We start from the raw sequence: 20,622 nt of genomic DNA, 5'->3' as shown, positions 1-20,622 counted from the left end.
CGATAACCCTGCAACAGTCGATACTGGTGTGGACATGTCAATGGTTTGGCCTCTAGTATAGTCTCTATCTACTGGAGAAGCGGCAGAAGAACTTTCTGTTCTGCCCGTTACTGTGGAAAGTGAAGGTGTGGTTGTCTGACCTGTTTGAACACTGTCGTCATCCTTAGGTAGAAGATTTGTTGTCTTCTCAGTGCTGAACAACGATGAGCCAGTAGAAGATGCAATGTCTCTGCTAGACATTTCACTTGTTGGTTTACTTGTCCTATCTTCTCTTGTAATTGGAGATTTTGAACTTTCCTCTGGAACTGCTGACATTTCCTGCAACTTCACTGTAGCAAGAGTCTGATATGTTTCAGATGACATTGATGTTGGTTCCTCTGTGCTCTGGAGCGCTGAAGCTGAAGAAACGTCTGTTTTTGAAGTGTCACTTGTTTCGGCTTTTCTTGATGTCGAGACGGACAGAATATTGAAAGCAGAAGAGGCAGACGTGGTTTTAGTGATGGGTGTCTCAGTAGACTTAGTGATGTTTTCACCAGAAGTACCTTGTTCTGTTCTCACAGAGGCAGACTCTGATTGAGGAGATGTTGTTACTGTTGTTGTGTCAATACTGTAGAGACTGTACGATGCACCAATAACGGTTATAGATGATGTGAACAAGTCTGTACTCGGAGTTCCTGAACCGTCCATATCTTCTGTAGTAGCACCAACACTTTTCTCTGGCTTTTCAGTAAGAGATGAAACTGAGGGGAGAGTTCTTAGTTCTGTTGAAAAGCTATCAATTTGTTCTGCTGTTGTGGTCTCTGGACTGATTAACGAGGAACCTGTTGGAGATTCCATGTGTTTGCTGGACATTTCTTCAGGGTATCCACTAGTATATGGATTTGTGGTCCTTCCATCAGTTATGGCTGAGCTTGACGTGTCAAATGAAGTTTCAGATTTTGCTTGAGAATGGGATGTGGTAAAAGTTTGTTCTGTTTCAGTAGATTCCAATGTTGGTTTTGCTGTGCTACGGAGTAAGACGGCTGGCGTAACAGCAGTGTTTGACACATCACTTGTTTCAGATGTGTATGATTCTGAGACTGAAGCTGACTTTGTGTCTATTGTTGTATAATCTGCTGTTGTCTTCATTGACTCATCAGTGACAATGAGCTTTGAAGCTGCGTCAGGTTGAATACTTGATTCACTGAGTACATCAATGGACTCGACAGTTGTAAACCTTGTACTCATTTCTTCATACTCATCATGCAGAGTTGTGGATGATGAGACAGATGGAATAATCGAAGAAAAGCGTTGATGGGCTCATGGGTTTAGCATCAGAGACAGCAGATGTTGGGAATGCAGTGGCAATGGTCACAACTGACTTGTCAGCAAAAGCAGCAGAGCCTTCTCCGGAGGTTTCGGGTTCTGTGCCTATTTGAATCGTCATAGCTTCAGGCGATCGTGTTGTCTCATTGACGATATCAGATGACGATAACCCTGCAACAGTCGATACTGGTGTGGACATGTCAATGGTTTGGCCTCTAGTATAGTCTCTATCTACTGGAGAAGCGGCAGAAGAACTTTCTGTTCTGCCCGTTACTGTGGAAAGTGAAGGTGTGGTTGTCTGACCTGTTTGAACACTGTCGTCATCCTTAGGTAGAAGATTTGTTGTCTTCTCAGTGCTGAACAACGATGAGCCAGTAGAAGATGCAATGTCTCTGCTAGACATTTCACTTGTTGGTTTACTTGTCCTATCTTCTCTTGTAATTGGAGATTTTGAACTTTCCTCTGGAACTGCTGACGTTTCCTGCAACTTCACTGTAGCAAGAGTCTGATATGTTTCAGATGACATTGATGTTGGTTCCTCTGTGCTCTGGAGCGCTGAAGCTGAAGAAACGTCTGTTTTTGAAGTGTCACTTGTTTCGGCTTTTCTTGATGTCGAGACGGACAGAATATTGAAAGCAGAAGAGCCAGACGTGGTTTTAGTGATGGGTGTCTCAGTAGACTTAGTGATGTTTTCACCAGAAGTACCTTGTTCTGTTCTCACAGAGGCAGACTCTGATTGAGGAGATGTTGTTACTGTTGTTGTGTCAATACTGTAGAGACTGTACGATGCACCAATAACGGTTATAGATGATGTGAACAAGTCTGTACTCGGAGTTCCTGAACCGTCCATATCTTCTGTAGTAGCACCAACACTTTTCTCTGGCTTTTCAGTAAGAGATGAAACTGAGGGGAGAGTTCTTAGTTCTGTTGAAAAGCTATCAATTTGTTCTGCTGTTGTGGTCTCTGGACTGATTAACGAGGAACCTGTTGGAGATTCCATGTGTTTGCTGGACATTTCTTCAGGGTATCCACTAGTATATGGATTTGTGGTCCTTCCATCAGTTATGGCTGAGCTTGACGTGTCAAATGAAGTTTCAGATTTTGCTTGAGAATGGGATGTGGTAAAAGTTTGTTCTGTTTCAGTAGATTCCAATGTTGGTTTTGCTGTGCTGCGGAGTAAGACGGCTGGCGTGACAGCAGTTTTTGACACATCACTTGTTTCAGATGTGTATGATTCTGAGACTGAAGCTGACTTTGTGCCTATTGTTGTATAAACTGCTGTTGTCTTCATTGACTCATCAGTGACAATGAGCTTTGAAGCTGCGTCAGGTTGAATACTTGATTCACTGAGTACATCAATGGACTCGACAGTTGTAAACCTTGTACTCATTTCTTCAAACTCATCATGCAGAGTTGTGGATGATGAGACAGATGGAATAATCGAAGAAAGCATTGATGGGTTCATGGGTTTACCATCAGACACAGCAGATGTTGGGAATGCAGTGGCAATGGTCACAACTGACTTGTCAGCAAAAGCAGCAGATCCTTCTCCGGAGGTTTCGGGTTCTGTGCCTATTTGAATCGTCATAGCTTCAGGCGATCGTGTTGTCTCATTGACGATATCAGATGACGATAACCCTGCAACAGTCGATACTGGTGTGGACATGTCAATGGTTTGGCCTCTAGTATAGTCTCTATCTACTGGAGAAGCGGCAGAAGAACTTTCTGTTCTGCCCGTTACTGTGGAAAGTGAAGGTGTCGTTGTCTGACCTGTTTGAACACTGTCGTCATCCTTAGGTAGAACATTTGTTGTCTTCTCAGTGCTGAACAACGATGAGCCAGTTGAAGATTCAATGTCTCTGCTAGACATTTCACTTGTTGGTTTACTTGTCCTATCTTCTCTTGTAATTGGAGATTTTGAACTTTCCTCTGGAACTGCTGACGTTTCCTGCAACTTCACTGTAGCAAGAGTCTGATATGTTTCAGATGACATTGATGTTGGTTCCTCTGTGCTCTGGAGCGCTGAAGCTGAAGAAACGTCTGTTTTTAAAGTGTCACTTGTTTCGGCTTTTCTTGATGTCGAGACGGACAGAATATTGAAAGCAGAAGAGCCAGACGTGGTTTTAGTGATGGGTGTCTCAGTAGACTTAGTGATGTTTTCACCAGAAGTACCTTGTTCTGTTCTCACAGAGGCAGACTCTGATTCAGGAGATGTTGTTACTGTTGTTGTGTCAATACTGTAGAGACTGGACGATGCACCAATAACGGTTATAGATGATGTGAACAAGTCTGTACTCGGAGTTCCTGAACCGTCCATATCTTCTGTAGTAGCACCAACACTTTTCTCTGGCTTTTCAGTAAGAGATGAAACTGAGGGGAGAGTTCTTAGTTCTGTTGAAAAGCTATCAATTTGTTCTGCTGTTGTGGTCTCTGGACTGATTAACGAGGAACCTGTTGGAGATTCCATGTGTTTGCTGGACATTTCTTCAGGGTATCCACTAGTATATGGATTTGTGGTCCTTCCATCAGTTATGGCTGAGCTTGACGTGTCAAATGAAGTTTCAGATTTTGCTTGAGAATGGGATGTGGTAAAAGTTTGTTCTGTTTCAGTAGATTCCAATGTTGGTTTTGCTGTGCTACGGAGTAAGACGGCTGGCGTAACAGCAGTTTTTGACAAATCACTTGTTTCAGATGTGTATGATTCTGAGACTGAAGCTGACTTTGTGCCTATTGTTGTATAAACTGCTGTTGTCTTCATTGACTCATCAGTAATATTAGAATGTGTTTGTCCAGCACTTTCTGGATCTGTGACAATGAGCTTTGAAGCTGTGTCAGGTTGAATACTTGATTCACTGAGTACATCAATGGACTCGACAGTTGTAAACCTTGTACTTATTTCTTCATACTCATCATGCAGAGTTGTGGATGATGAGACAGATGGAATAATCGAAGAAAGCGTTGATGGGCTCATGGGTTTACCATCAGAGACAGCAGATGTTGGGAATGCAGTGGCAATGGTCACAACTGACTTGTCAGCAAAAGCAGCAGAGCCTTCTCCGGAGATTTCGGGTTCTGTGCCTATTTGAATCGTCGTAGCTTCAGGCGATCGTGTTGTCTCATTGACGATATCAGATGACGATAACCCTGCAACAGTCGAGACTGGTGTGGACATGTCAATGGTTTGGCCTCTAGTATAGTCTCTATCTACTGGAGAAGCGGCAGAAGAACTTTCTGTTCTGCCCGTTACTGTGGAAAGTGAAGGTGTCGTTGTCTGACCTGTTTGAACACTGTCGTCATCCTTAGGTAGAAGATTTGTTGTCTTCTCAGTGCTGAACAACGATGAGCCAGTAGAAGATGCAATGTCTCTGCTAGACATTTCACTTGTTGGTTACTTGTCCTATCTTCTCTTGTAATTGGAGATTTTGAACTTTCCTCTGGAACTGCTGACATTTCCTGCAACTTCACTGTAGCAAGAGTCTGATATGTTTCAGATGACATTGATGTTGGTTCCTCTGTGCTCTGGAGCGCTGAAGCTGAAGAAACGTCTGTTTTTGAAGTGTCACTTGTTTCGGCTTTTCTTGATGTCGAGACGGACAGAATATTGAAAGCAGAAGAGCCAGACGTGGTTTTAGTGATGGGTGTCTCAGTAGACTTAGTGATGTTTTCACCAGAAGTACCTTGTTCTGTTCTCACAGAGGCAGACTCTGATTGAGGAGATGTTGTTACTGTTGTTGTGTCAATACTGTAGAGACTGTACGATGCACCAATAACGGTTATAGATGATGTGAACAAGTCTGTACTCGGAGTTCCTGAACCGTCCATATCTTCTGTAGTAGCACCAACACTTTTCTCTGGCTTTTCAGTAAGAGATGAAACTGAGGGGAGAGTTCTTAGTTCTGTTGAAAAGCTATCAATTTGTTCTGCTGTTGTGGTCTCTGGACTGATTAACGAGGAACCTGTTGGAGATTCCATGTGTTTGCTGGACATTTCTTCAGGGTATCCACTAGTATATGGATTTGTGGTCCTTCCATCAGTTATGGCTGAGCTTGACGTGTCAAATGAAGTTTCAGATTTTGCTTGAGAATGGGATGTGGTAAAAGTTTGTTCTGTTTCAGTAGATTCCAATGTTGGTTTTGCTGTGCTACGGAGTAAGACGGCTGGCGTGACAGCAGTTTTTGACACATCACTTGTTTGAGATGTGTATGATTCTGAGACTGAAGCTGACTTTGTGCCTATTGTTGTATAAACTGCTGTTGTCTTCATTGACTCATCAGTGACAATGAGCTTTGAAGCTGCGTCAGGTTGAATACTTGATTCACTGAGTACATCAATGGACTCGACAGTTGTAAACCTTGTACTCATTTCTTCATACTCATCATGCAGAGTTGTGGATGATGAGACAGATGGAATAATCGAAGAAAAGCGTTGATGGGCTCATGGGTTTACCATCAGAGACAGCAGATGTTGGGAATGCAGTGGCAATGGTCACAACTGACTTGTCAGCAAAAGCAGCAGATCCTTCTCCGGAGGGTTTCGGGTTCTGTGCCTATTTGAATCGTCATAGCTTCAGGCGATCGTGTTGTCTCATTGACGATATCAGATGACGATAACCCTGCAACAGTCGATACTGGTGTGGACATGTCAATGGTTTGGCCTCTAGTATAGTCTCTATCTACTGGAGAAGCGGCAGAAGAACTTTCTGTTCTGCCCGTTACTGTGGAAAGTGAAGGTGTCGTTGTCTGACCTGTTTGAACACTGTCGTCATCCTTAGGTAGAAGATTTGTTGTCTTCTCAGTGCTGAACAACGATGAGCCAGTAGAAGATGCAATGTCTCTGCTAGACATTTCACTTGTTGGTTTACTTGTCCTATCTTCTCTTGTAATTGGAGATTTTGAACTTTCCTCTGGAACTGCTGACGTTTCCTGCAACTTCACTGTAGCAAGAGTCTCTGATATGTTTCAGATGACATTGATGTTGGTTCCTCTGTGCTCTGGAGCGCTGAAGCTGAAGAAACGTCTGTTTTTGAAGTGTCACTTGTTTCGGCTTTTCTTGATGTCGAGACGGACAGAATATTGAAAGCAGAAGAGGCAGACGTGGTTTTAGTGATGGGTGTCTCAGTAGACTTAGTGATGTTTTCACCAGAAGTACCTTGTTCTGTTCTCACAGAGGCAGACTCTGATTCAGGAGATGTTGTTACTGTTGTTGTGTCAATACTGTAGAGACTGGACGATGCACCAATAACGGTTATAGATGATGTGAACAAGTCTGTACTCGGAGTTCCTGAACCGTCCATATCTTCTGTAGTAGCACCAACACTTTTCTCTGGCTTTTCAGTAAGAGATGAAACTGAGGGGAGAGTTCTTAGTTCTGTTGAAAAGCTATCAATTTGTTCTGCTGTTGTGGTCTCTGGACTGATTAACGAGGAACCTGTTGGAGATTCCATGTGTTTGCTGGACATTTCTTCAGGGTATCCACTAGTATATGGATTTGTGGTCCTTCCATCAGTTATGGCTGAGCTTGACGTGTCAAATGAAGTTTCAGATTTTGCTTGAGAATGGATGTGGTAAAAGTTTGTTCTGTTTCAGTAGATTCCAATGTTGGTTTTTGCTGTGCTACGGAGTAAGACGGCTGGCGTAACAGCAGTTTTTGACAAATCACTTGTTTCAGATGTGTATGATTCTGAGACTGAAGCTGACTTTGTGCCTATTGTTGTATAAACTGCTGTTGTCTTCATTGACTCATCAGTAATATTAGAATGTGTTTGTCCAGCACTTTCTGGATCTGTGACAATGAGCTTTGAAGCTGTGTCAGGTTGAATACTTGATTCACTGAGTACATCAATGGACTCGACAGTTGTAAACCTTGTACTTATTTCTTCATACTCATCATGCAGAGTTGTGGATGATGAGACAGATGGAATAATCGAAGAAAGCGTTGATGGGCTCATGGGTTTACCATCAGAGACAGCAGATGTTGGGAATGCAGTGGCAATGGTCACAACTGACTTGTCAGCAAAAGCAGCAGAGCCTTCTCCGGAGATTTCGGGTTCTGTGCCTATTTGAATCGTCGTAGCTTCAGGCGATCGTGTTGTCTCATTGACGATATCAGATGACGATAACCCTGCAACAGTCGATACTGGTGTGGACATGTCAATGGTTTGGCCTCTAGTATAGTCTCTATCTACTGGAGAAGCGGCAGAAGAACTTTCTGTTCTGCCCGTTACTGTGGAAAGTGAAGGTGTCGTTGTCTGACCTGTTTGAACACTGTCGTCATCCTTAGGTAGAAGATTTGTTGTCTTCTCAGTGCTGAACAACGATGAGCCAGTAGAAGATGCAATGTCTCTGCTAGACATTTCACTTGTTGGTTTACTTGTCCTATCTTCTCTTGTAATTGGAGATTTTGAACTTTCCTCTGGAACTGCTGACGTTTCCTGCAACTTCACTGTAGCAAGAGTCTGATATGTTTCAGATGACATTGATGTTGGTTCCTCTGTGCTCTGGAGCGCTGAAGCTGAAGAAACGTCTGTTTTTTGAAGTGTCACTTGTTTCGGCTTTTCTTGATGTCGAGACGGACAGAATATTGAAAGCAGAAGAGGCAGACGTGGTTTTAGTGATGGGTGTCTCAGTAGACTTAGTGATGTTTTCACCAGAAGTACCTTGTTCTGTTCTCACAGAGGCAGACTCTGATTCAGGAGATGTTGTTACTGTTGTTGTGTCAATACTGTAGAGACTGGACGATGCACCAATAACGGTTATAGATGATGTGAACAAGTCTGTACTCGGAGTTCCTGAACCGTCCATATCTTCTGTAGTAGCACCAACACTTTTCTCTGGCTTTTCAGTAAGAGATGAAACTGAGGGGAGAGTTCTTAGTTCTGTTGAAAAGCTATCAATTTGTTCTGCTGTTGTGGTCTCTGGACTGATTAACGAGGAACCTGTTGGAGATTCCATGTGTTTGCTGGACATTTCTTCAGGGTATCCACTAGTATATGGATTTGTGGTCCTTCCATCAGTTATGGCTGAGCTTGACGTGTCAAATGAAGTTTCAGATTTTGCTTGAGAATGGGATGTGGTAAAAGTTTGTTCTGTTTCAGTAGATTCCAATGTTGGTTTTGCTGTGCTACGGAGTAAGACGGCTGGCGTAACAGCAGTTTTTGACAAATCACTTGTTTCAGATGTGTATGATTCTGAGACTGAAGCTGACTTTGTGCCTATTGTTGTATAAACTGCTGTTGTCTTCATTGACTCATCAGTAATATTAGAATGTGTTTGTCCAGCACTTTCTGGATCTGTGACAATGAGCTTTGAAGCTGTGTCAGGTTGAATACTTGATTCACTGAGTACATCAATGGACTCGACAGTTGTAAACCTTGTACTTATTTCTTCATACTCATCATGCAGAGTTGTGGATGATGAGACAGATGGAATAATCGAAGAAAGCGTTGATGGGCTCATGGGTTTACCATCAGAGACAGCAGATGTTGGGAATGCAGTGGCAATGGTCACAACTGACTTGTCAGCAAAAGCAGCAGAGCCTTCTCCGGAGATTTCGGGTTCTGTGCCTATTTGAATCGTCGTAGCTTCAGGCGATCGTGTTGTCTCATTGACGATATCAGATGACGATAACCCTGCAACAGTCGATACTGGTGTGGACATGTCAATGGTTTGGCCTCTAGTATAGTCTCTATCTACTGGAGAAGCGGCAGAAGAACTTTCTGTTCTGCCCGTTACTGTGGAAAGTGAAGGTGTGGTTGTCTGACCTGTTTGAACACTGTCGTCATCCTTAGGTAGAAGATTTGTTGTCTTCTCAGTGCTGAACAACGATGAGCCAGTAGAAGATGCAATGTCTCTGCTAGACATTTCACTTGTTGGTTTACTTGTCCTATCTTCTCTTGTAATTGGAGATTTTGAACTTTCCTCTGGAACTGCTGACGTTTCCTGCAACTTCACTGTAGCAAGAGTCTGATATGTTTCAGATGACATTGATGTTGGTTCCTCTGTGCTCTGGAGCGCTGAAGCTGAAGAAAACGTCTGTTTTTGAAGTGTCACTTGTTTCGGCTTTTCTTGATGTCGAGACGGACAGAATATTGAAAGCAGAAGAGGCAGACGTGGTTTTAGTGATGGGTGTCTCAGTAGACTTAGTGATGTTTTCACCAGAAGTACCTTGTTCTGTTCTCACAGAGGCAGACTCTGATTCAGGAGATGTTGTTACTGTTGTTGTGTCAATACTGTAGAGACTGGACGATGCACCAATAACGGTTATAGATGATGTGAACAAGTCTGTACTCGGAGTTCCTGAACCGTCCATATCTTCTGTAGTAGCACCAACACTTTTCTCTGGCTTTTCAGTAAGAGATGAAACTGAGGGGAGAGTTCTTAGTTCTGTTGAAAAGCTATCAATTTGTTCTGCTGTTGTGGTCTCTGGACTGATTAACGAGTAACCTGTTGGAGATTCCATGTGTTTGCTGGACATTTCTTCAGGGTATCCACTAGTATATGGATTTGTGGTCCTTCCATCAGTTATGGCTGAGCTTGACGTGTCAAATGAAGTTTCAGATTTTGCTTGAGAATGGGATGTGGTAAAAGTTTGTTCTGTTTCAGTAGATTCCAATGTTGGTTTTGCTGTGCTACGGAGTAAGACGGCTGGCGTAACAGCAGTTTTTGACAAATCACTTGTTTCAGATGTGTATGATTCTGAGACTGAAGCTGACTTTGTGCCTATTGTTGTATAAACTGCTGTTGTCTTCATTGACTCATCAGTAATATTAGAATGTGTTTGTCCAGCACTTTCTGGATCTGTGACAATGAGCTTTGAAGCTGTGTCAGGTTGAATACTTGATTCACTGAGTACATCAATGGACTCGACAGTTGTAAACCTTGTACTTATTTCTTCATACTCATCATGCAGAGTTGTGGATGATGAGACAGATGGAATAATCGAAGAAAGCGTTGATGGGCTCATGGGTTTACCATCAGAGACAGCAGATGTTGGGAATGCAGTGGCAATGGTCACAACTGACTTGTCAGCAAAAGCAGCAGAGCCTTCTCCGGAGATTTCGGGTTCTGTGCCTATTTGAATCGTCGTAGCTTCAGGCGATCGTGTTGTCTCATTGACGATATCAGATGACGATAACCCTGCAACAGTCGAGACTGGTGTGGACATGTCAATGGTTTGGCCTCTAGTATAGTCTCTATCTACTGGAGAAGCGGCAGAAGAACTTTCTGTTCTGCCCGTTACTGTGGAAAGTGAAGGTGTCGTTGTCTGACCTGTTTGAACACTGTCGTCATCCTTAGGTAGAAGATTTCTTGTCTTCTCAGTGCTGAACAACGATGAGCCAGTAGAAGATTCAATGTCTCTGCTAGACATTTCACTTGTTGGTTTACTTGTCCTATCTTCTCTTGTAATTGGAGATTTTGAACTTTCCTCTGGAACTGCTGACATTTCCTGCAACTTCACTGTAGCAAGAGTCTGATATGTTTCAGATGACATTGATGTTGGTTCCTCTGTGCTCTGGAGCGCTGAAGCTGAAGAAACGTCTGTTTTTGAAGTGTCACTTGTTTCGGCTTTTCTTGATGTCGAGACGGACAGAATATTGAAAGCAGAAGAGCCAGACGTGGTTTTAGTGATGGGTGTCTCAGTAGACTTAGTGATGTTTTCACCAGAAGTACCTTGTTCTGTTCTCACAGAGGCAGACTCTGATTCAGGAGATGTTGTTACTGTTGTTGTGTCAATACTGTAGAGACTGTACGATGCACCAATAACGGTTATAGATGATGTGAACAAGTCTGTACTCGGAGTTCCTGAACCGTCCATATCTTCTGTAGTAGCACCAACACTTTTCTCTGGCTTTTCAGTAAGAGATGAAACTGAGGGGAGAGTTCTTAGTTCTGTTGAAAAGCTATCAATTTGTTCTGCTGTTGTGGTCTCTGGACTGATTAACGAGGAACCTGTTGGAGATTCCATGTGTTTGCTGGACATTTCTTCAGGGTATCCACTAGTATATGGATTTGTGGTCCTTCCATCAGTTATGGCTGAGCTTGACGTGTCAAATGAAGTTTCAGATTTTGCTTGAGAATGGGATGTGGTAAAAGTTTGTTCTGTTTCAGTAGATTCCAATGTTGGTTTTGCTGTGCTACGGAGTAAGACGGCTGGCGTGACAGCAGTTTTTGACACATCACTTGTTTGAGATGTGTATGATTCTGAGACTGAAGCTGACTTTGTGCCTATTGTTGTATAAACTGCTGTTGTCTTCATTGACTCATCAGTAATATTAGAATGTGTTTGTCCAGCACTTTCTGGATCTGTGACAATGAGCTTTGAAGCTGTGTCAGGTTGAATACTTGATTCACTGAGTACATCAATGGACTCGACAGTTGTAAACCTTGTACTTATTTCTTCATACTCATCATGCAGAGTTGTGGATGATGAGACAGATGGAATAATCGAAGAAAGCGTTGATGGGCTCATGGGTTTACCATCAGAGACAGCAGATGTTGGGAATGCAGTGGCAATGGTCACAGCTGACTTGTCAGCAAAAGCAGCAGAGCCTTCTCCGGAGATTTCGGGTTCTGTGCCTATTTGAATCGTCGTAGCTTCAGGCGATCGTGTTGTCTCATTGACGATATCAGATGACGATAACCCTGCAACAGTCGAGACTGGTGTGGACATGTCAATGGTTTGGCCTCTAGTATAGTCTCTATCTACTGGAGAAGCGGCAGAAGAACTTTCTGTTCTGCCCGTTACTGTGGAAAGTGAAGGTGTCGTTGTCTGACCTGTTTGAACACTGTCGTCATCCTTAGGTAGAAGATTTGTTGTCTTCTCAGTGCTGAACAACGATGAGCCAGTAGAAGATGCAATGTCTCTGCTAGACATTTCACTTGTTGGTTTACTTGTCCTATCTTCTCTTGTAATTGGAGATTTTGAACTTTCCTCTGGAACTGCTGACATTTCCTGCAACTTCACTGTAGCAAGAGTCTGATATGTTTCAGATGACATTGATGTTGGTTCCTCTGTGCTCTGGAGCGCTGAAGCTGAAGAAACGTCTGTTTTTGAAGTGTCACTTGTTTCGGCTTTTCTTGATGTCGAGACGGACAGAATATTGAAAGCAGAAGAGCCAGACGTGGTTTTAGTGATGGGTGTCTCAGTAGACTTAGTGACGTTTTCACCAGAAGTACCTTGTTCTGTTCTCACAGAGGCAGACTCTGATTCAGGAGATGTTGTTACTGTTGTTGTGTCAATACTGTAGAGACTGTACGATGCACCAATAACGGTTATAGATGATGTGAACAAGTCTGTACTCGGAGTTCCTGAACCGTCCATATCTTCTGTAGTAGCACCAACACTTTTCTCTGGCTTTTCAGTAAGAGATGAAACTGAGGGGAGAGTTCTTAGTTCTGTTGAAAAGCTATCAATTTGTTCTGCTGTTGTGGTCTCTGGACTGATTAACGAGGAACCTGTTGGAGATTCCATGTGTTTGCTGGACATTTCTTCAGGGTATCCACTAGTATATGGATTTGTGGTCCTTCCATCAGTTATGGCTGAGCTTGACGTGTCAAATGAAGTTTCAGATTTTGCTTGAGAATGGGATGTGGTAAAAGTTTGTTCTGTTTCAGTAGATTCCAATGTTGGTTTTGCTGTGCTACGGAGTAAGACGGCTGGCGTAACAGCAGTTTTTGACACATCACTTGTTTCAGATGTGTATGATTCTGAGACTGAAGCTGACTTTGTGCCTATTGTTGTATAAACTGCTGTTGTCTTCATTGACTCATCAGTGACAATGAGCTTTGAAGCTGCGTCAGGTTGAATACTTGATTCACCGAGTACATCAATGGACTCGACAGTTGTAAACCTTGTACTCATTTCTTCATACTCATCATGCAGAGTTGTGGATGATGAGACAGATGGAATAATCGAAGAAAGCGTTGATGGGCTCATGGGTTTACCATCAGAGACAGCAGATGTTGGGAATGCAGTGGCAATGGTCACAACTGACTTGTCAGCAAAAGCAGCAGAGCCTTCTCCGGAGGTTTCGGGTTCTGTGCCTATTTGAATCGTCATAGCTTCAGGCGATCGTGTTGTCTCATTGACGATATCAGATGACGATAACCCTGCAACAGTCGAGACTGGTGTGGACATGTCAATGGTTTGACCTCTAGTATAGTCTCTATCTACTGGAGAAGCGGCAGAAGAACTTTCTTTTCTGCTTGTTACTGTGGAAAGTGAAGGTGTCGTTGTCTGACCTGTTTGAACACTGTCGTCATCCTTAGGTAGAAGATTTGTTGTCTTCTCAGTGCTGAACAACGATGAGCCAGTAGAAGATGCAATGTCTCTGCTAGACATTTCACTTGTTGGTTTACTTGTCTTATCTTCTCTTGTAATTGGAGATTTTGAACTTTCCTCTGGAACTGCTGACGTTTCCTGCAACTTCACTGTAGCAAGAGTCTGATATGTTTCAGATGACATTGATGTTGGTTCCTCTGTGCTCTGGAGCGCTGAAGCTGAAGAAACGTCTGTTTTTGAAGTGTCACTTGTTTCGGCTTTTCTTGATGTCGAGACGGACAGAATATTGAAAGCAGAAGAGCCAGACGTGGTTTTAGTGATGGGTGTCTCAGTCGACTTAGTGATGTTTTCACCAGAAGTACCTTGTTCTGTTCTCACAGAGGCAGACTCTGATTCAGGAGATGTTGTTACTGTTGTGTCAATACTGTAGAGACTGGAAGATCCACCAATAACGGTTATAGATGATGTGAACAAGTCTGTACTCGGAGTTCCTGAACCGTCCATATCTTCTGTAGTAGCACCAACACTTTTCTCTGGCTTTTCAGTAAGAGATGAAACTGAGGGGAGAGTTCTTAGTTCTGTTGAAAAGCTATCAATTTGTTCTGCTGTTGTGGTCTCTGGACTGATTAACGAGGAACCTGTTGGAGATTCCATGTGTTTGCTGGACATTTCTTCAGGGTATCCACTAGTATATGGATTTGTGGTCCTTCCATCAGTTATGGCTGAGCTTGACGTGTCAAATGAAGTTTCAGATTTTGCTTGAGAATGGGATGTGGTAAAAGTTTGTTCTGTTTCAGTAGATTCCAATGTTGGTTTTGCTGTGCTGCGGAGTAAGACGGCTGGCGTGACAGCAGTTTTTGACACATCACTTGTTTGAGATGTGTATGATTCTGAGACTGAAGCTGACTTTGTGCCTATTGTTGTATAAACTGCTGTTGTCTTCATTGACTCATCAGTGACAATGAGCTTTGAAGCTGCGTCAGGTTGAATACTTGATTCACTGAGCACATCAATGGACTCGACAGTTGTAAACCTTGTACTCATTTCTTCATACTCATCATGCAGAGTTGTGGATGATGAGACAGATGGAATAATCGAAGAAAGCGTTGATGGGCTCATGGGTTTACCATCAGAGACAGCAGATGTTGGGAATGCAGTGGCAATGGTCACAACTGACTTGTCAGCAAAAGCAGCAGAGCCTTCTCCGGAGGTTTCGGGTTCTGTGCCTATTTGAATCGTCATAGCTTCAGGCGATCGTGTTGTCTCATTGACGATATCAGATGACGATAACCCTGCAACAGTCGAGACTGGTGTGGACATGTCAATGGTTTGACCTCTAGTATAGTCTCTATCTACTGGAGAAGCGGCAGAAGAACTTTCTGTTCTGCTTGTTACTGTGGAAAGTAAAAGTGTCGTTGTCTGACCTGTTTGAACACTGTCGTCATCCTTAGGTAGAAGATTTGTTGTCTTCTCAGTGCTGAACAACGATGAGCCAGTAGAAGATGCAATGTCTCTGCTAGACATTTCACTTGTTGGTTTACTTGTCTTATCTTCTCTTGTAATTGGAGATTTTGAACTTTCCTCTGGAACTGCTGACGTTTCCTGCAACTTCACTGTAGCAAGAGTCTGATATTTTTCAGACGCCATTGATGTTGGTTCCTCTGTGCTCTGGAGCGCTGAAGCTGAAGAAACGTCTGTTTTTGAAGTGTCACTTGTTTCGGCTTTTCTTGATGTCGAGACGGACAGAATATTGAAAGCAGAAGAGCCAGACGTGGTTTTAGTGATGGGTGTCTCAGTAGACTTAGTGATGTTTTCACCAGAAGTACCTTGTTCTGTTCTCACAGTGGCAGACTCTGATTCAGGAGATGTTGTTACTGTTGTTGTGTCAATACTGTAGAGACTGGACGATGCACCAATAACGGTTATAGATGATGTGAACAAGTCTGTACTCGGAGTTCCTGAACCGTCCATATCTTCTGAAGTAGCACCAACACTTTTCTCTGGCTTTTCAGTAAGAGATGAAACTGAGGGGAGAGTTCTTAGTTCTGTTGAAAAGCTATCAATTTGTTCTGCTGTTGTGGTCTCTGGACTGATTAACGAGGAACCTGTTGGAGATTCCATGTGTTTGCTGGACATTTCTTCAGGGTATCCACTAGTATATGGATTTGTGGTCCTTCCATCAGTTATGGCTGAGCTTGACGTGTCAAATGAAGTTTCAGATTTTGCTTGAGAATAGGATGTGGTAAAAGTTTGTTCTGTTTCAGTAGATTCCAATGTTGGTTTTGCTGTGCTACGGAGTAAGACGGCTGGCGTAACAGCAGTTTTTGACACATCACTTGTTTCAGATGTGTATGATTCTGAGACTGAAGCTGACTTTGTGCCTATTGTTGTATAAACTGCTGTTGTCTTCATTGACTCATCAGTGACAATGAGCTTTGAAGCTGCGTCAGGTTGAATACTTGATTCACTGAGTACATCAATGGACTCGACAGTTGTAAACCTTGTACTCATTTCTTCAAACTCATCATGCAGAGTTGTGGATGATGAGACAGATGGAATAATCGAAGAAAGCATTGATGGGTTCATGGGTTTACCATCAGACACAGAAGATGTTGGGAATGCAGTGGCAATGGTCACAACTGACTTGTCAGCAAAAGCAGCAGATCCTTCTCCGGAGGTTTCGGGTTCTGTGCCTATTTGAATCGTCGTAGCTTCAGGCGATCGTGTTGTCTCATTGACGATATCAGATGACGATAACCCTGCAACAGTCGATACTGGTGTGGACATGTCAATGGTTTGGCCTCTAGTATAGTCTCTATCTACTGGAGAAGCGGCAGAAGAACTTTCTGTTCTGCCCGTTACTGTGGAAAGTGAAGGTGTCGTTGTCTGACCTGTTTGAACACTGTCGTCATCCTTAGGTAGAATATTTGTTGTCTTCTCAGTGCTGAACAATGATGAGCCAGTAGAATATGCAATGTCTCTGCTAGACATTTCACTTGTTGGTTTACTTGTCCTATCTTCTCTTGTAATTGGAGATTTTGAACTTTCCTCTGGAACTGCTGACGTTTCCTGGAACTTCATTGTAGCAAGAGTGTGATATGTTTCAGATGACATTGATGTTGGTTCCTCTGTGCTCTGGAGCGCTGAAGCTGAAGAAACGTCTGTTTTTGAAGTGTCACTTGTTTCGGCTTTTCTTGATGTCGAGACGGACAGAATATTGAAAGCAGAAGAGGCAGACGTGGTTTTAGTGATGGGTGTCTCAGTAGACTTAGTGATGTTTTCACCAGAAGTACCTTGTTCTGTTCTCACAGAGGCAGACTCTGATTCAGGAGATGTTGTTACTGTTGTTGTGTCAATACTGTAGAGACTGGACGATGCACCAATAACGGTTATAGATGATGTGAACAAGTCTGTACTCGGAGTTCCTGAACCGTCCATATCTTCTGTAGTAGCACCAACACTTTTCTCTGGCTTTTCAGTAAGAGATGAAACTGAGGGGAGAGTTCTTAGTTCTGTTGAAAAGCTATCAATTTGTTCTGCTGTTGTGGTCTCTGGACTGATTAACGAGGAACCTGTTGGAGATTCCATGTGTTTGCTGGACATTTCTTCAGGGTATCCACTAGTATATGGATTTGTGGTCCTTCCATCAGTTATGGCTGAGCTTGACGTGTCAAATGAAGTTTCAGATTTTGCTTGAGAATGGGATGTGGTAAAAGTTTGTTCTGTTTCAGTAGATTCCAATGTTGGTTTTGCTGTGCTACGGAGTAAGACGGCTGGCGTGACAGCAGTTTTTGACAAATCACTTGTTTCAGATGTGTATGATTCTGAGACTGAAGCTGACTTTGTGCCTATTGTTGTATAAACTGCTGTTGTCTTCATTGACTCATCAGTGACAATGAGCTTTGAAGCTGCGTCAGGTTGAATACTTGATTCACTGAGTACATCAATGGACTCGACAGTTGTAAACCTTGTACTCATTTCTTCATACTCATCATGCAGAGTTGTGGATGATGAGACAGATGGAATAATCGAAGAAAGCGTTGATGGGCTCATGGGTTTACCATCAGAGACAGCAGATGTTGGGAATGCAGTGGCAATGGTCACAACTGACTTGTCAGCAAAAGCAGCAGATCCTTCTCCGGAGGTTTCGGGTTCTGTGCCTATTTGAATCGTCATAGCTTCAGGCGATCGTGTTGTCTCATTGACGATATCAGATGACGATAACCCTGCAACAGTCGATACTGGTGTGGACATGTCAATGGTTTGGCCTCTAGTATAGTCTCTATCTACTGGAGAAGCGGCAGAAGAACTTTCTGTTCTGCCCGTTACTGTGGAAAGTGAAGGTGTCGTTGTCTGACCTGTTTGAACACTGTCGTCATCCTTAGGTAGAAGATTTGTTGTCTTCTCAGTGCTGAACAACGATGAGCCAGTAGAAGATTCAATGTCTCTGCTAGACATTTCACTTGTTGGTTTACTTGTCCTATCTTCTCTTGTAATTGGAGATTTTGAACTTTCCTCTGGAACTGCTGACGTTTCCTGCAACTTCACTGTAGCAAGAGTCTGATATGTTTCAGATGACATTGATGTTGGTTCCTCTGTGCTCTGGAGCGCTGAAGCTGAAGAAACGTCTGTTTTTGAAGTGTCACTTGTTTCGGCTTTTCTTGATGTCGAGACGGACAGAATATTGAAAGCAGAAGAGGCAGACGTGGTTTTAGTGATGGGTGTCTCAGTAGACTTAGTGATGTTTTCACCAGAAGTACCTTGTTCTGTTCTCACAGAGGCAGACTCTGATTCAGGAGATGTTACTGTTGTTGTGTCAATACTGTAGAGACTGGACGATGCACCAATAACGGTTATAGATGATGTGAACAAGTCTGTACTCGGAGTTCCTGAACCGTCCATATCTTCTGTAGTAGCACCAACACTTTTCTCTGGCTTTTCAGTAAGAGATGAAACTGAGGGGAGAGTTCTTAGTTCTGTTGAAAAGCTATCAATTTGTTCTGCTGTTGTGGTCTCTGGACTGATTAACGAGGAACCTGTTGGAGATTCCATGTGTTTGCTGGACATTTCTTCAGGGTATCCACGAGTATATGGATTTGTGGTCCTTCCATCAGTTATGGCTGAGCTTGACGTGTCAAATGAAGTTTCAGATTTTGCTTGAGAATGGGATGTGGTAAAAGTTTGTTCTGTTTCAGTAGATTCCAATGTTGGTTTTGCTGTGCTACGGAGTAAGACGGCTGGCGTGACAGCAGTTTTTGACACATCACTTGTTTGAGATGTGTATGATTCTGAGACTGAAGCTGACTTTGTGCCTATTGTTGTATAAACTGCTGTTGTCTTCATTGACTCATCAGTGACAATGAGCTTTGAAGCTGCGTCAGGTTGAATACTTGATTCACTGAGTACATCAATGGACTCGACAGTTGTAAACCTTGTACTCATTTCTTCATACTCATCATGCAGAGTTGTGGATGATGAGACAGATGGAATAATCGAAGAAAGCGTTGATGGGCTCATGGGTTTACCATCAGAGACAGCAGATGTTGGGAATGCAGTGGCAATGGTCACAACTGACTTGTCAGCAAAAGCAGCAGATCCTTCTCCGGAGGTTTCGGGTTCTGTGCCTATTTGAATCGTCATAGCTTCAGGCGATCGTGTTGTCTCATTGACGATATCAGATGACGATAACCCTGCAACAGTCGATACTGGTGTGGACATGTCAATGGTTTGGCCTCTAGTATAGTCTCTATCTACTGGAGAAGCGGCAGAAGAACTTTCTGTTCTGCCCGTTACTGTGGAAAGTGAAGGTGTCGTTGTCTGACCTGTTTGAACACTGTCGTCATCCTTAGGTAGAAGATTTGTTGTCTTCTCAGTGCTGAACAACGATGAGCCAGTAGAAGATTCAATGTCTCTGCTAGACATTTCACTTGTTGGTTTACTTGTCCTATCTTCTCTTGTAATTGGAGATTTTGAACTTTCCTCTGGAACTGCTGACGTTTCCTGCAACTTCACTGTAGCAAGAGTCTGATATGTTTCAGATGACATTGATGTTGGTTCCTCTGTGCTCTGGAGCGCTGAAGCTGAAGAAACGTCTGTTTTTGAAGTGTCACTTGTTTCGGCTTTTCTTGATGTCGAGACGGACAGAATATTGAAAGCAGAAGAGCCAGACGTGGTTTTAGTGATGGGTGTCTCAGTAGACTTAGTGATGTTTTCACCAGAAGTACCTTGTTCTGTTCTCACAGAGGCAGACTCTGATTCAGGAGATGTTACTGTTGTTGTGTCAATACTGTAGAGACTGGACGATGCACCAATAACGGTTATAGATGATGTGAACAAGTCTGTACTCGGAGTTCCTGAACCGTCCATATCTTCTGTAGTAGCACCAACACTTTTCTCTGGCTTTTCAGTAAGAGATGAAACTGAGGGGAGAGTTCTTAGTTCTGTTGAAAAGCTATCAATTTGTTCTGCTGTTGTGGTCTCTGGACTGATTAACGAGGAACCTGTTGGAGATTCCATGTGTTTGCTGGACATTTCTTCAGGGTATCCACGAGTATATGGATTTGTGGTCCTTCCATCAGTTATGGCTGAGCTTGACGTGTCAAATGAAGTTTCAGATTTTGCTTGAGAATGGGATGTGGTAAAAGTTTGTTCTGTTTCAGTAGATTCCAATGTTGGTTTTGCTGTGCTACGGAGTAAGACGGCTGGCGTGACAGCAGTTTTTGACACATCACTTGTTTGAGATGTGTATGATTCTGAGACTGAAGCTGACTTTGTGCCTATTGTTGTATAAACTGCTGTTGTCTTCATTGACTCATCAGTAACATTAGAATGTGTTTGTCCAGCACTTTCTGGATCTGTGACAATGAGCTTTGAAGCTGTGTCAGGTTGAATACTTGATTCACTGAGTACATCAATGGACTCGACAGTTGTAAACCTTGTACTTATTTCTTCATACTCATCATGCAGAGTTGTGGATGATGAGACAGATGGAATAATCGAAGAAAGCGTTGATGGGCTCATGGGTTTACCATCAGAGAC

At 43.0% G+C, this 20,622-nt stretch overlaps 4 protein-coding genes across 4 annotated transcripts; all 4 read right to left on the bottom strand.

Annotated features, from left to right (window-relative positions):
- Nucleotides 1-1,134: 1,134 nt before the first annotated feature.
- Nucleotides 1,135-4,663, bottom strand: LOC114154271 (mucin-12-like). The gene has a single exon (XM_028033223.1). The coding sequence runs from the start codon at nt 4,475-4,477 to the stop codon at nt 1,241-1,243; it is 3,237 nt and encodes a 1,078-aa protein (XP_027889024.1). The 5' UTR covers nt 4,478-4,663; the 3' UTR covers nt 1,135-1,240.
- Nucleotides 4,664-7,484: 2,821 nt separating this feature from the next.
- On the bottom strand, nt 7,485-9,274 carry LOC114154273 (serine-rich adhesin for platelets-like). The gene has a single exon (XM_028033225.1). It carries the CDS (start codon nt 9,162-9,164, stop codon nt 7,770-7,772), a length of 1,395 nt encoding a protein of 464 aa, XP_027889026.1. The 5' UTR covers nt 9,165-9,274; the 3' UTR covers nt 7,485-7,769.
- On the bottom strand, nt 9,161-14,904 carry LOC114154454 (serine-rich adhesin for platelets-like). Its single transcript, XM_028033553.1, has one exon. The coding sequence runs from the start codon at nt 14,902-14,904 to the stop codon at nt 9,277-9,279; it is 5,628 nt and encodes a 1,875-aa protein (XP_027889354.1). The 3' UTR covers nt 9,161-9,276.
- Nucleotides 14,905-17,866: 2,962 nt separating this feature from the next.
- Nucleotides 17,867-19,950, bottom strand: LOC114154453 (mucin-3A-like). The gene is made up of 2 exons (XM_028033552.1): nt 18,890-19,950; nt 17,867-17,942 (listed from the first exon to the last, which is right to left on the bottom strand). Exons 1-2 carry the CDS (start codon nt 19,948-19,950, stop codon nt 17,867-17,869), a joined length of 1,137 nt encoding a protein of 378 aa, XP_027889353.1.
- Nucleotides 19,951-20,622: the final 672 nt, after the last annotated feature.

The sequence above is a fragment of the Xiphophorus couchianus genome, chromosome 12, assembly GCF_001444195.1.
Source record: "Xiphophorus couchianus chromosome 12, X_couchianus-1.0, whole genome shotgun sequence".
Classification (NCBI taxonomy): domain Eukaryota; kingdom Metazoa; phylum Chordata; class Actinopteri; order Cyprinodontiformes; family Poeciliidae; genus Xiphophorus; species Xiphophorus couchianus.
Note: the sequence above shows the minus strand (reverse complement) of the source record. Positions and strands in the feature narration are given on the sequence as shown.